This window comes from Rattus norvegicus, chromosome 9 (assembly GCF_036323735.1).
Source record: "Rattus norvegicus strain BN/NHsdMcwi chromosome 9, GRCr8, whole genome shotgun sequence".
In the NCBI taxonomy this organism is placed as follows: domain Eukaryota; kingdom Metazoa; phylum Chordata; class Mammalia; order Rodentia; family Muridae; genus Rattus; species Rattus norvegicus.
Window position 1 is genome coordinate 63,326,035 of NC_086027.1, and position 12,146 is coordinate 63,338,180.

A 12,146-nucleotide genomic window follows, 5' to 3' on the forward strand; every position below is an offset into this window, starting at 1 on the left:
CCACGTGTGCACCTGTAAGTAAGCTGTGCCCCACGTGTGCACCTGTAAGTAAGCTGTGTCCCACGTGTGCACCTGTAAGTAAGCTGTGCCCCACGTGTGCACCTGTAAGTAAGCTGTGTCCCACGTGTGCACCTGTAAGTAAGCTGTGTCCCACGTGTGCACCTATAAGTAAGCTGTGTTCCACGTGTGCACCTGTAAGTAAGCTGTGTCCCACGTGTGCACCTTTGTTCACTCATGGTAGTTCTCACATTTGTGAGTCTACTGTGGGGATAAAGAAATTTTCTCTTGAGGAACAAGTTTGCTAGAACATTCTGGTAACTGTTGTCAGATGGAGTGTCATGTACTGTAGGACGTGACTAATTTGATGACTCTTTATTCTTGTCCTCCAGAGACCATTTAATTCTTGAGCACAATCAGTGTCTCCAGAAAGCACAGGAGGCTGAGAAGAGGACAATGGCACAAAAAGAACTTCTAGAATCAACTATTGCAAGACTACGAGGTGAACTGGAAGCATCAATGCAGGAGAAGAAGTCTCTGCTGGAGAAGAATGAATGGTTTCAGAGGGAGGTAGGAAACAGCAGGTCTCCCTTCTAGTTGAGATACCGAATGATGTTTCAAGGTTGTGCTGTAGTGCAAAAGATGAGAGCAGAAGCAAAACTGCAGTTTAGAAGTTTGTCAGAGTTACCACTACAGAAGTGTGGATTCTCCAGCGTGTAAAGTCGTCTAGGCCAAATAGGAACAGTATGCTGCTTTCCCCCATCACTGGTGTCAATGGATAATTTACACATCTGCCTGTTAGTTACAGGGTCAGAATTTAAAAACCCATTTGTCCTAAAGGAGCGGGAGAACGAGCGTTATCAGGACATAGCCCTGTCTTGGAAGTTAGAGGGAAGCTGCGGATCTGATTCCCTGTTGACCCCTTTTCTGAGAGGATGTACTGTCTCTGCAGTGTGGGGGTTAACTGGCATGTAGGATGTTGTCACCTGCTGTATCCTCTGAAAGTTGATCCATTTCTTTTTTCTACCTCAGCAGGTTAATAAATCAGAAAAGGGAGTAGCCAAAGAAAAATGCAATTTGGAAAAAGAATTAGCTGAAAGCAAGGTATTCACATGTCCTTTTGTTGTCAATCTGTGTTGCTGCCTACTGTGTCTGCTTATTTTAATGAGTAGGGCATTTACCCATGATCAAGATGGGACACAAAGCTGGTGTCCCTTAGGCATTCTAGGGCTTTTGGGAGAAGTTGCTCATTGAGCCATATGGGGATTGCCTGCATAAGCCATCGCTGCCTCTGGCCCTAGAGTTCCCTGAGTACTTCAGCCACACATCCCCTGAGACGGGACTAATGGGCCTAGAAGAGGCTGACTCTGCCTATTTTAGATCTCGCAGCGAGCTGGGTTTTATGTCATAAGTGCCTGCGAATGCCTGCAACTTCAACTTACAGTTTTTCTTTAGTTAGTCTCATTATTTTTGTCCGTCCTGATGGAGTAGCTTATAAGTAATTTGATGTGTGCATGGAATGCATAACAAACACGGGTAGTGAGCACGTCCACATCCTCATGTTAGTGATTTCTGTAGGTTGTAGATTCCATACTCTAGACAGTTGGAAGAGTCCCACATATTGTACTAAGCAGTGGTTGCCTGACTATGGAGAAAACTAGGATTAGCCCCTCCCTCTCCACACACATTTTGATAACTCTTGTTTACTTCCATGCCATTTCTGTTTCTTATTTCTCTTTAGTCGTTAATGATCACTAGTCCATTCAGCTCTTCTGTAAGAGTGACTCTAGTTTTTATAAATGAGTACAGACTAGTAACCTGTCAATTAACATTAAGATTTGCATTGATCTTCTTGCCTAGCATCCTGATAATGAGTCTTAATAACAAAAGTTTGTTTGGACATTAAGATTCATGAGTCTAATTATTAAATGGTTTTGGTTTTTTGAGTCTGCATTTTCCTATGAGCTTTTAGGATCAACAACATTTCCAGTTTTGTGAGAAAGGACAACTGCAATTTTGATAGACTGTGCATTAACTTGGGCACATTGCAGTTTTAATACAACATTCCTTCCTTTGTCTTGTGTAAGTTGACTAGAACTTGTGCTGCAGTGTTGAGGTGAGGACAGGCAGCTTGTGCTGTGGAGTTCTGGTGAGCTCCCTCATGAAAAGGTGAAAATGCCCTTCTACATTTAGTTTTGGGGAAATTTTTGTTGTGAAACTATTTTGAATTTTATCTGGAAATATTGAGATGATCTTAAGGATCATGTCCTTTATTTATTTATTTATTTATTTATTTATTTATTTATTTATTCATTCATTTATTTATTCATTTATTTTGGCAGTTCTGTAACTTTATTTGACATTCAGCAGTTAGTTCTCATCCACTTTGACCGTCTGTAGATTTTTGAATGTGGTAACAGGCACGTAAGTTACCCGTGTGTAGAGCTTGTTTGGTGAATGCTCATCCTCATTACGCTTTCTGGACAAGCATACTCGGATGCGGTACGGAACATTCCTTATTCCTTTGGCCCAGACGGCTTTATTGAGCCTGGTGTCTATGCGCACATCTGGAGTCCCCATCTCCTTCATGGCAGATTTCCGAATTTCTTTGAGTGCCCGAGGGGCACGCTTCTTGAAGCCCACTCCATGGATGTGCTTGTGAATGTTGATGGTGTATTCTCGGGTCACCACCTCGTTGATGGCAGAATGGCCCTTCTTCTTCTCGCCACCCTTCTTTGCGGGAGCCATTCTGCCGGGCCCAAGTTGGAAAGGAAGGCCATATCCTTTATTTTACATTATGTAGTACATTCTTTGATTTCAAATGCTTTCTTTCAAAAGTTGGCTTATGTCCCTTAGATACGTTTCACTTGATTATGTGATATACCCTCTTTGTATGTTGCAGGTTGGTTCGTTGAGTTTTTAAATATGTACTCATAAGATAATACTGTTCTGTAGTTTTATTTTTTTGCATGTGTTAACTTTGGTTTTGGTGTCAAGATAATATTGGCCTCTGAAAATGATTTGGTAAATCATATTTTTGGCTAGGATTTTTTGAGGGGTTTGTATCAGTTCTTCGTTAAGTGTTCTTAAGTTATTTACTAGAGAAGCCACCTTGGCAGTCTTTGCTTTGTGGGAAGATTTTCTTGTTGTTGTTTTTCTGCTTTGTATTACCACTGATCCAACCTTCTGTTGAAGCGCTCTCTCTCTCTCTCTCTCTCTCTCTCTCTCTCTCTCTCTCTCTCTCTCTCTCTGTTTTCTGTTTGAATTCGTTTCTACAGATCGTTCTTTCTGGGAATGTGCCCATTTCATCTAGAGTGCCTCGCTTGTTGGCATACAGTTGTTCTGAGCTCATATGTGTTTACTTCATAAGATCAGCAAGAATGTTTTCTACTTTATGACTATTTAGGAATTTGTATCTCCTCTATTTTTCCTTAGTTAGCCCAGCTACCTGCTTTTGCTTTGTATTTAATTTGCTCATTGATTTCTAGTTTAACTTTTAGTTTTAATAATTTTAATGTTATATTGTAGTTGAGAAAATGCATGTCCCTTTCTAATTTATTGATAGCTGCTTTATGACCTAACGTATCATAGAGATTGCTCCATGTATACTTGAGAAAAATCTGTAGTCTGCTTTGTGGAGGAATTATTCTCTTCAGTCTCTTAGTTAAAATAGTATTCCTCAAGTCTTCTGTTTGCTTATATCTCTTGTCTAATTGTCCTGTTGAGTATTATGAGTGGGAAATTTGAAATCCCTGTCTACTGTTTATTTCCCTATTTAATTTGTTCTTTTTGGCTTCATATATATTTTTGTTATATGGATATATAATATGGTTAATATTTTTCATAGGTGTGTCCTTTATCTCAACAATGTTTATCTTTTTGTCTAATACTAATGTAGCCAGCTAAGCTCTTTTCAGACTGTTTGTATGGTAGAAATTTTTCCATCCTCTAACTTGCCTTTTTTAATATGAATCTAAAGTCCATCCTTCAATTGTTGAATTTCTAAAAATTTTTCCATTCTGCCTATCTGCTTCTTAAAGAAATATTTATTTTTATGTGTATGTATTTTGCATGCATGTACTACATAGAATGCTGTAGAGGCCAGAAACAGGACATCAGATCTTCTGGAACTGGAGTTACAGATGCTTGTGAACCAGTGCTGGGAATCTAACTAGGGTCCTCTAGAAAAATAGTCAGTGAAGCTCTTAACCATTGACACTTCTCTTCAGCCAAATATTTCTGCTGTGTAAATGAGATGGTTTAATTCACTTATAGTTAAGATAATTACCATTAAGGAATAATTTACATTGGGGGTTTTGGGTTTTTTGTTTGTTTTTACGTTTTACTTTTGTGTTTTGTCACTGTTTCTCAATTGTTGCCTTCTTTTATTTTAAGTAGGCATTTCTGTTGCATCATTTAAACTTCCTTATTCTTCTACTGTACTTTTTGGCTTGTAGGTAAGATTAGGATACAAGAAAGAGAGAGAGAGAGAGAGAGAGAGAGAGAGAGAGAGAGAGAGAGAGAGACACCCACAAAAACCAAAAAAAAAAACCCACAAAAAACAAAACAAAATGTGAGCTTAGAGACATGGCTCAGCCAATAAGAGCTGGAACCAAGTTTAGTTCCTAGCACCCATATGGTGCCTCCAAACCATCTGTAAGTCCAGCTCCAGGGGATCTAAAGCTTTCTTCTGGCCTGTGTGGGCACCAAACATGCATGTGATACACACTGTCCTTAACTTCTTGTGGGAATTTTAGTTCATATCCACTTTCCACTTGTTTCAACCTGAAGAACTCCCTTACTTTTCCTTGTAGAGTGTGTTTTCCAGCCCCCAAATCTGCACACATACCAGGGCTGGGGACCTTGGTAAATTACTTTACATATTTTAATGTGATTTGAATGTACCACAGCTGCACGGTTGTTTTGAAACCAGAAAAGCCCTTTGTATGAATCATTACAACTTTTCATTATCTGGGAATACTTTAATTTCTTTATTATTTTTGAGGGCCAGTTTTGCTGGATTTAGAATTCTTCTTTTTTTTTTTTGATATTGTATTTATTTACATTTCAAAAGTTATTCCTGTTCCTGGTTTCCCCTTTATCCCATCTTCCCTCCTCTTGCTTCTATGAGGGTGCTCCCCCACCCACTCCCGCCTCCCCCCCCTGGCATTCCCCTACACTGGGGCATCCACCCTTGACAGAACCAAGGACATCTCCTCCCACTGATGTCCAACAAGGCCATCCTCTGCTACTTATGTGGCTGGAGCCCTGGGTCCCTCCATGTCAACTCTTTAGTTAGTGGTTTAGTCTGTGGTAGCTCTGGGGCGTCTGGTTGGTTGATATTGTTCTTCCTGTGGGGTTGCAAACTCCTTCAGCTCCTTCAGTCCTTTCTCTAATCCCTTCATTGGGGACCACGTTCTCAGTCCACTGATTGGCTATGAGCATCTGCCTCTGTATTTGTCAGGTTCTGGCAGAGCCTCTCAGGTGACAGCTAAATCAGCAAGAACTTCTTGGCATCCACAATAGTGCTGGGTTTGGTATCTCTATATGGGATGGGTCCATAGGTGGGATGGCCTTTCCCTCAGTCTCTGCTCTAAACTTTGTCCCTGTATTTCCTCCCTTGAGTATTTTGTTCCCCCTTCTAAGAAGGACTGAGGCATCCAGTCTTTAGTCTTCCTTCTTCTTGAGCTTCATGTGGTCTGTGATTTGTATCCTGGGTATTCTGAGTTTTGGGCTATTATCCACTTAACAGTGAGGGCATATCATGTGTGTTCTTTTGTTACTGGGTTACCTCAGACAGGATGATATTTTCTAATTCCATACTTTTGCCTAAACTTTCATGAAATCATTTTTTTAAATAGCTGAGCAGTACTCCATTGTGTAAATGTACCACATTATCTGTATCCATTCCTCTGTTGAGGGACATCTGGGTTGTTTCCAGCTTCTGGCTATTATAAATAAGGCTGCTGTGAATATAGTGGAGTATGTGTCTTTGTTATGTTGGAGCATCTTTTGGGTGTATGCCCAAGAGAGGTATAGCTCGATCCTCAGTTAGTACTATATATCCAATTTTCTGAGAAATAGCCAGACTAATTTCCAGAGTGGTTATACCAGCTTGTAATCCCACCAACAATGGAGGAGTGTTCCTTTTTTCTCCACATCCTTAACAGCATCTACTGTCAACTGATCTTAGCCATTCTGACTGGTGTGAGGTCGAATCTCAGGGTTGTTATGATTTGCATTTCCCTGATGACTAATGATGTTTAACATTTCTTTGGGAGCTTCTTAGTCATTTGAGATGCCTCATTGAGAATTCTTTGTTTACCTCTGTACCCCATTTTTTAATAGCGGTATTTGGTTCTCTGGAGTCTAACTTTTTGAGCTCTTCGTCTATATTAAATATTAGCCCTCTATAGGATGTAGGATTGATAAAGACCTTTTCCCAATCTGTTGGTTGCCATTTTGTCCTATTGACAGTGTCCTTTGCCTTACAGAAGCTTTGCAATTTTATGAGGTCCCATTTGTCAATTGTTGATTGTAGAGCATAAGCGTTGGTCTCCTCAGGAAATTTTCCCCTGTACCCATGTAATTCAAGATCCTTCCCCACTTTGTCTTCTATTAGTTTCAGTGTATGTAGTTTTATCAGAGGTCCTTGATCAACTTGGATTTGAGCTTTATACAAGGAGATAAGAACGGATCGATCTGCATTCCTCTTCATGCTGACATCCAGTTGAAGCAGCACCATTTGTCGAAAGTGCTGTCTTTTTTCCACTGGATGGTTTTCACTCCTTTGTCAAAGATCAAGTGACCATAGGTGTGTGGGTTCATTTCTGGGTCTTCGATTCTATTCCATTGATCTACCTGCCTGCCTCTGTACCAATAAAATGCAGTTTTTATCACTATTGCTCTGTAATACAGCTTGAGGTCAGGGATGGTGATTCCCCAGAAGTTCTTTTATTGTTGAGGATAGTTTTTGCTATCCAGTTATTTTTTTGTTTGTTTGTTTGTTATTCCAAATGAAATGGAGAATTGCTCTTTCTAACTCTGTGAAGAATTGAGTTGGAATTTTGATGGGGATTGTATTGAATCTATAGATTGCTTTCAGCAACATAGCCATTTTTACAATATTAATCTTGCCAATACATGAGCATGGGAGAGTTTCCATCTTCTGAGATCTTCTTCAATTTCTTTCTTCATAGACTTGAAGTTCTTGTCCTAAACTTCTTTTTCACTTGCTTGGTTAGAGTGACACCAAGATATTTTATATTATTTGTGACTATTTTGAAGGGTGTCATTTCCCTAATTTCTTCTCAGCCTGTTTATCCTTTTAGTAGAGGAAGGCTACTGATTTGAGCTAATTTTATACCCAGCCACTTTGTTGGAGTTGTTTATCAGTCATAGGAGTTTTCCTGTGGAATTTTTGGGGTCACTTAAGTATACTATCATATCGTCGGCAAATAGTGATATTGTGACTTCTTTCTTTCCAATTTGTATCCCTTTGACCTCTTTTTGTTGTCTATCAAGAAGGGGTCTTGAATTTGGTAAGTGCTTTCTAAGCCTCTAATGAAACGATCATGCTTTTTTTTTTCATTTTGTTTATATATTGGATTTCGTTGATGGATTTCCATATATTGAACCATCCCTACATCCCTGGGATAAAGCCTACTTGATCATGATGGATGATCGTTTTGATATGTTCTTGAATTCACTTTGTGAGAATTTTATTGAGTATTTTGACAATGATATTCATAAGGGAAATTGGTCTGAAGTTTTCTTTCTTTGTCGTATCTTTGTATGGTTTAGGTATGAGCATAATTGTGGTAATTCACAGAACAAATGGGATTATTTCTATCTTGTATCTGTTGAGGCTTGTTTTGTGACCAATTCTATAATCAATTTTGGAGAAGGTACCATGGGTTGTTGAGAAGAAGGTATATCCTTTTGTTTTAGGATGAAATGTTCTATGGATATCTGTTAAATCCAGTTGGTTCATAACTTCTGCTAATTTCACTGTGTCTCTGTTTAGTTTCTGTTTCCATGATCTGTCCATTGATGAGAGTAGGGTGTTGAAGTCTCCCACGATTATTGTGTGAGGTGCAATGTGTGCTTTGAGCTTTAATAAGGTTTCTTTTATGAATGTAGGCACCCTTGCATTTGGAGCATAGGTAATCAGAATTGAGAGTTCGTCTTGGTAGATTTTTCCTTTGATGAGTATGAAGTGCCTTTCCTTATCTTTTTTGATAACTTTTGGTTGAATTTCGATTTTATTTGATATTAGAATGGCTACTCCAGTTTGTTTCTTGGGACCATTTGCTTAGAAAAGTTTTGTCCAACCTTTTACTCTGAGGTAGTGTCTGTCTTTGTCACTGAGGGTTTTTTCCTGTATGCAGCAAAATGCTGGGTTCTGTTAACTTATCCAGTTGTTTAGTCTATGTCTATTTATTGGGGAATTGAGTCCATTGATGTTGAGGGAGATTAGGTACCAGTGATTGTTGTTTCCTTTTATTTTTGTTGTTAGAGGTGAAATTATGTTGTGTGGCTCTCTTCTTTGGGGTTTGTTACAAAAAGATTACTTCCTTGCTTTTTCTAGGGTGGTTTCCCTCCTTGTGTTAGAGTTTTCCATCTATTATCCTTTGCAGGGCTGAATTTGTGTGAAGATACTGGGTAAATTTGGTTTTGTCTTAGAATATCTTGGTTTCTCCATCTATGTTAATTGTGAATTTTGCTGGACATAGTAGCCTGGGCTGGCATTTGTGTTTTCTTAGGGTCTGTATGACATCTGTCCAGTATCTTCTGGCTTTCATAGTCTCTGGTGAGAAGTATGGTGTAATTCTGATAGGTCTGCCTTTATATGTTACTTGGCCTTTTTCCCTTACTGCTTTTTATATTCTTTCTTTGTTATGTTCATTTAGTGTTTTGACTATTATGTGACAGGAGAAAATTCTTTTCTGGTCCAATCTATTTGGAGTCCTGTGGGCTTCGTGTATGTTTATGGGCATCTCTTTCTTTAGGTAATCTCCTGTAATTTTGTTGAAGATATTTACTTGCCCATTATATTGGGAATCTTCACTCTCTTTTATATCTATTTTTAGATTTGACCTTCTCCTTGTATACTGGATTTCCTGAATGTTACAATCTTTTTGTGTTTTGCATTTTCTTTGATGGTTGTGTCAATGTTTTCTATGGTGTCTTCTGCACCTGAGATTCTCTCTTCTATCTCTTGTATTTCTGTTGGTAATGATTGCATCTATGACTCCTGATCTTTTTCCTAGGTTTTCTATCTCCAGGGTTGTCTTCCTTTGTGATTTCTTTATTGTTTCTAGTTCCATTTTTAGATCTTGGATGGTTTTGTTCAATTCCTTCACCTATTTGGTTGTCTTTTCCTGTAATTCTTTAAGGGTTTTTTGTGTTTCCTCTTTGCGGGCTTCTACCTGTTTACTTGTATTGTCCTGTATTTCTTTAAAGGAGTTATGTCCTTCTTAAAGTCCCCTATCATCATCATGAGATGTAATTTTAAGTCAGAATCTTGCTTTTCTGGTGTGTTGGGGCATCGAGGACTTGCTGTTGTGGGAGAACTAGGTTCTGGTGATGCCAAGAAGCCTTGGTTTCTTAGTCTTCTCTTTTTTTTTTTTTTTTTCTCAGAGCTGGGGACCGAACCCAGGGCCTTGCGCTTCCTAGGCAAGCGCTCTACCACTGAGCTAAATCCCCAACCCCGAAGCCTTGGTTTCTGTTGCTTAGGTTCTTGTGGTTGCCTCTCGTCATCTGGTTTATCTTTGGTGTTAGTTGGTCTTGCGTCTCTGACTGGAGCCTCTCCCTCCTGGGAGCCTGCGAACCTGTGAACCTGTGATCTTAGGTGTTTCAGCACTCCTGGGAGACCAGCTCTCTCCAGGTTGGATTTGGGTACAGAGAGGTATAGTTAAATCTGGGGTGTAGATAGAGACCAGAAGGATGCTGTCCCCAGTTGCTCCAAAGCTCCTGAGCCTTGTGGTCTCCTGGAAGGTCCCCCTTTGGCAAGTTATTGGAACAAAAATGTTCCTGTCATCTTTGGACTTAGGTGTACAGCATTCCTGGTAGACCCGCTCTCCCTGGGCGAGATTTGGGTCTGGAGAGCTGTGCCACAGGGTTAACTCTCGGGCACAGATCAACAGCAGGTACTCTTATCTTTTCCCTTAGCTTGGGGGGAAAATGCTTAATCTTTCAGCATTACAATTCCGATTACCTTTAGGATATTTTAATTATTTTTCCTATTTTTGAAGTTAAAATACAATCAACCAGTTTCTCCCATACTTTCCTTCAACACTTCCATTAAATTTCTCCTGTTCTCTCAAATCCATGGCCTTTTTAATTGTTATATATACGTGTAACAACTACTTATATAACTATATGAATACTACCTGCTCAGTTCATCTAATGTCACTTGTATATATATGTATATAATTTCAAGGCTGAGTACTTGGTATTGGGTAAAACACTGGGGATGTGGGGTTTTTTTCCATGGAAGACTATTTCTCCCAGTCTTGACTTAGTTATTTACAGTAGCTATCATGACAGCAGAAGGGGACATGTAAGCTTCGAAGGGAAGGAAGCAATCATAGTTCTACCTAGCTGTAATACCAATGAACTATAACAGCAATATGTATGTCACAATAACCCTAAGTGTACGACAGAGGCATACATATTCTGGTAGTAACCAACAGCTCTCTTACTGAACTTAAGGCCCACTCAACACAATGGAAATCATATCTCAGTGGAAACTTAGCCAACTCTGGGAGTTTTTGTAGATACGATTGTATCAGGTAAAAGTGATTGTTTTTCATAATTTTTAGTTGAATTTTCCTAAAGTCATAGATCAATGTTGAGTTTTTTAAATGTATATTCTTATTGACATGGTCCTGTGGCTTATCTAATACAGTGTATTGATGTGCTGAATTATATTGGTAATGAATTATATATATCATCAGAATAAACTTCACTTACCTCCTATCTCCACTTTATATATTCCTAGATTAATTTTGACAGTATTTTGTGGAATATTTTTGTATCTATTACACACAAGCTCGAATTGATAAATACTAAATACTAAATAGCGTGACTGCTAGTAAAGATGACTTATTTGCTTCTTCCAATAACCACTAGGAAAGAAATAGAGATCGTAAGAAGCAGTGGTAAAATCTCACAGTGACTGTGGCAGTACATACAGGCCTACACTAGTTCAAGCCAGATGGCCCCAGCACTAGGAAGGGCAAGTGGACTCTGCCCCACACACCGCTAACCAAGAAGCTCTCTGAAATTGGAATCTTCTGGCAAAATCAAAATTAGTTTTCCCCAAAGGAGTTTCATTGAGTATATTAGCCACACTCTGGGAAAGGGTCTCATGCGCAGGAGTAGTTGACCAACAAAAAAGGAATTTGTATTTTTGTAGCCTTTTTGTCTTGTGATGTTTTGTTTTGGCATTTATTGTCTTACTGGTCTTCTGCTTGTATATTTGGGCTTGTGTTTTTGTGGAGGGTTTTTGTGTGCATGTGTGTGTTTATTATTTTTTGTAAAGAGAGAAGGGCATGGAGTTTGGTAGGTAGGGAGGTGGGGAAGATCTGGGAGAAGTTGGGGAAAGGGAAAAGCTTGATCATAATACAATGCATGAGAATTTTTTTCAATAAAGTAAAAGTTGAAAGAAAATAAAAATAATTTGTTTTGAACATTCTAAAGCTATTAAACAAGACTCATCAAAACCCCACTCTTTGAGACGGGAAACATGACCATAGGGTCCCTTCCAGTTTTCAATTCAACTGTTACTTTAAAATAAGAGTTTTTTGTTTAAAATAATTTCTTTCTACTTTTGTTTTCAAAGGAAGACACTAATGTGTTGAATCAAAACCTGCAGATTCTAGTTGAAGAAAATAAGCATCTGACAGATAAGATGGCTTCCCTTGAACATCACAAAGCCACTTCTGATTACCAAGGGGTGGGTATAAAAAGGTCAGTCTAGAGGAGGAAATTCAGATAGCTCTAAGTGATGGTCACCAGGGAACAATAATAATGACAAGCACAGGGGTTGGGGATTTAGCTCAGTGTTAGAGCGCTTGCCTAGGAAGCGCAAGGCCCTGGGTTCGGTCCCCAGCTCCGAAAAAAAAGAACCAAAAAAAAAAAAA

General features: G+C 39.1%; 2 protein-coding genes across 29 annotated transcripts in view; one reads left to right on the plus strand and one right to left on the minus strand.

Moving 5' to 3' along the window:
• The window catches only part of Ccdc150 (coiled-coil domain containing 150), a 115,683-nt gene that overhangs the window by 38,073 nt on the left and 65,464 nt on the right, over nt 1–12,146 (plus strand). For 24 of the 28 annotated variants that reach the window (XR_010054598.1, XR_010054599.1, XR_010054600.1 and 21 more), the window contains 3 exons: nt 390–567; nt 1,030–1,101; nt 11,846–11,959. Coding sequence is in view for 14 of the 28 variants with exons in the window: in XM_039083603.2 (XP_038939531.1) it covers nt 390–567; nt 1,030–1,101; nt 11,846–11,959 (364 nt within the window). In the remaining 14 variants the exon portion in view is untranslated. Of the gene's footprint in view, nt 1–389; nt 568–1,029; nt 1,102–11,845; nt 11,974–12,146 lie in introns of all 28 variants that reach the window. The other 4 variants (XM_039083604.2, XM_063267177.1, NM_001412763.1 and 1 more) reach the window with 2 other exon arrangements.
• Nucleotides 2,340–2,768, minus strand: Rpl31l12 (ribosomal protein L31 like 12). Its single transcript, XM_039084574.2, has one exon. It carries the CDS (start codon nt 2,743–2,745, stop codon nt 2,368–2,370), a length of 378 nt encoding a protein of 125 aa, XP_038940502.1. The 5' UTR covers nt 2,746–2,768; the 3' UTR covers nt 2,340–2,367.

Excerpts from the sequence above, each read along its gene's own strand:
- Rpl31l12 (XM_039084574.2), bottom strand. The coding sequence starts at position 2,745 with ATGGCTCCCGCAAAGAAGGGTGGCGAGAAGAAGAAGGGCCATTCTGCC.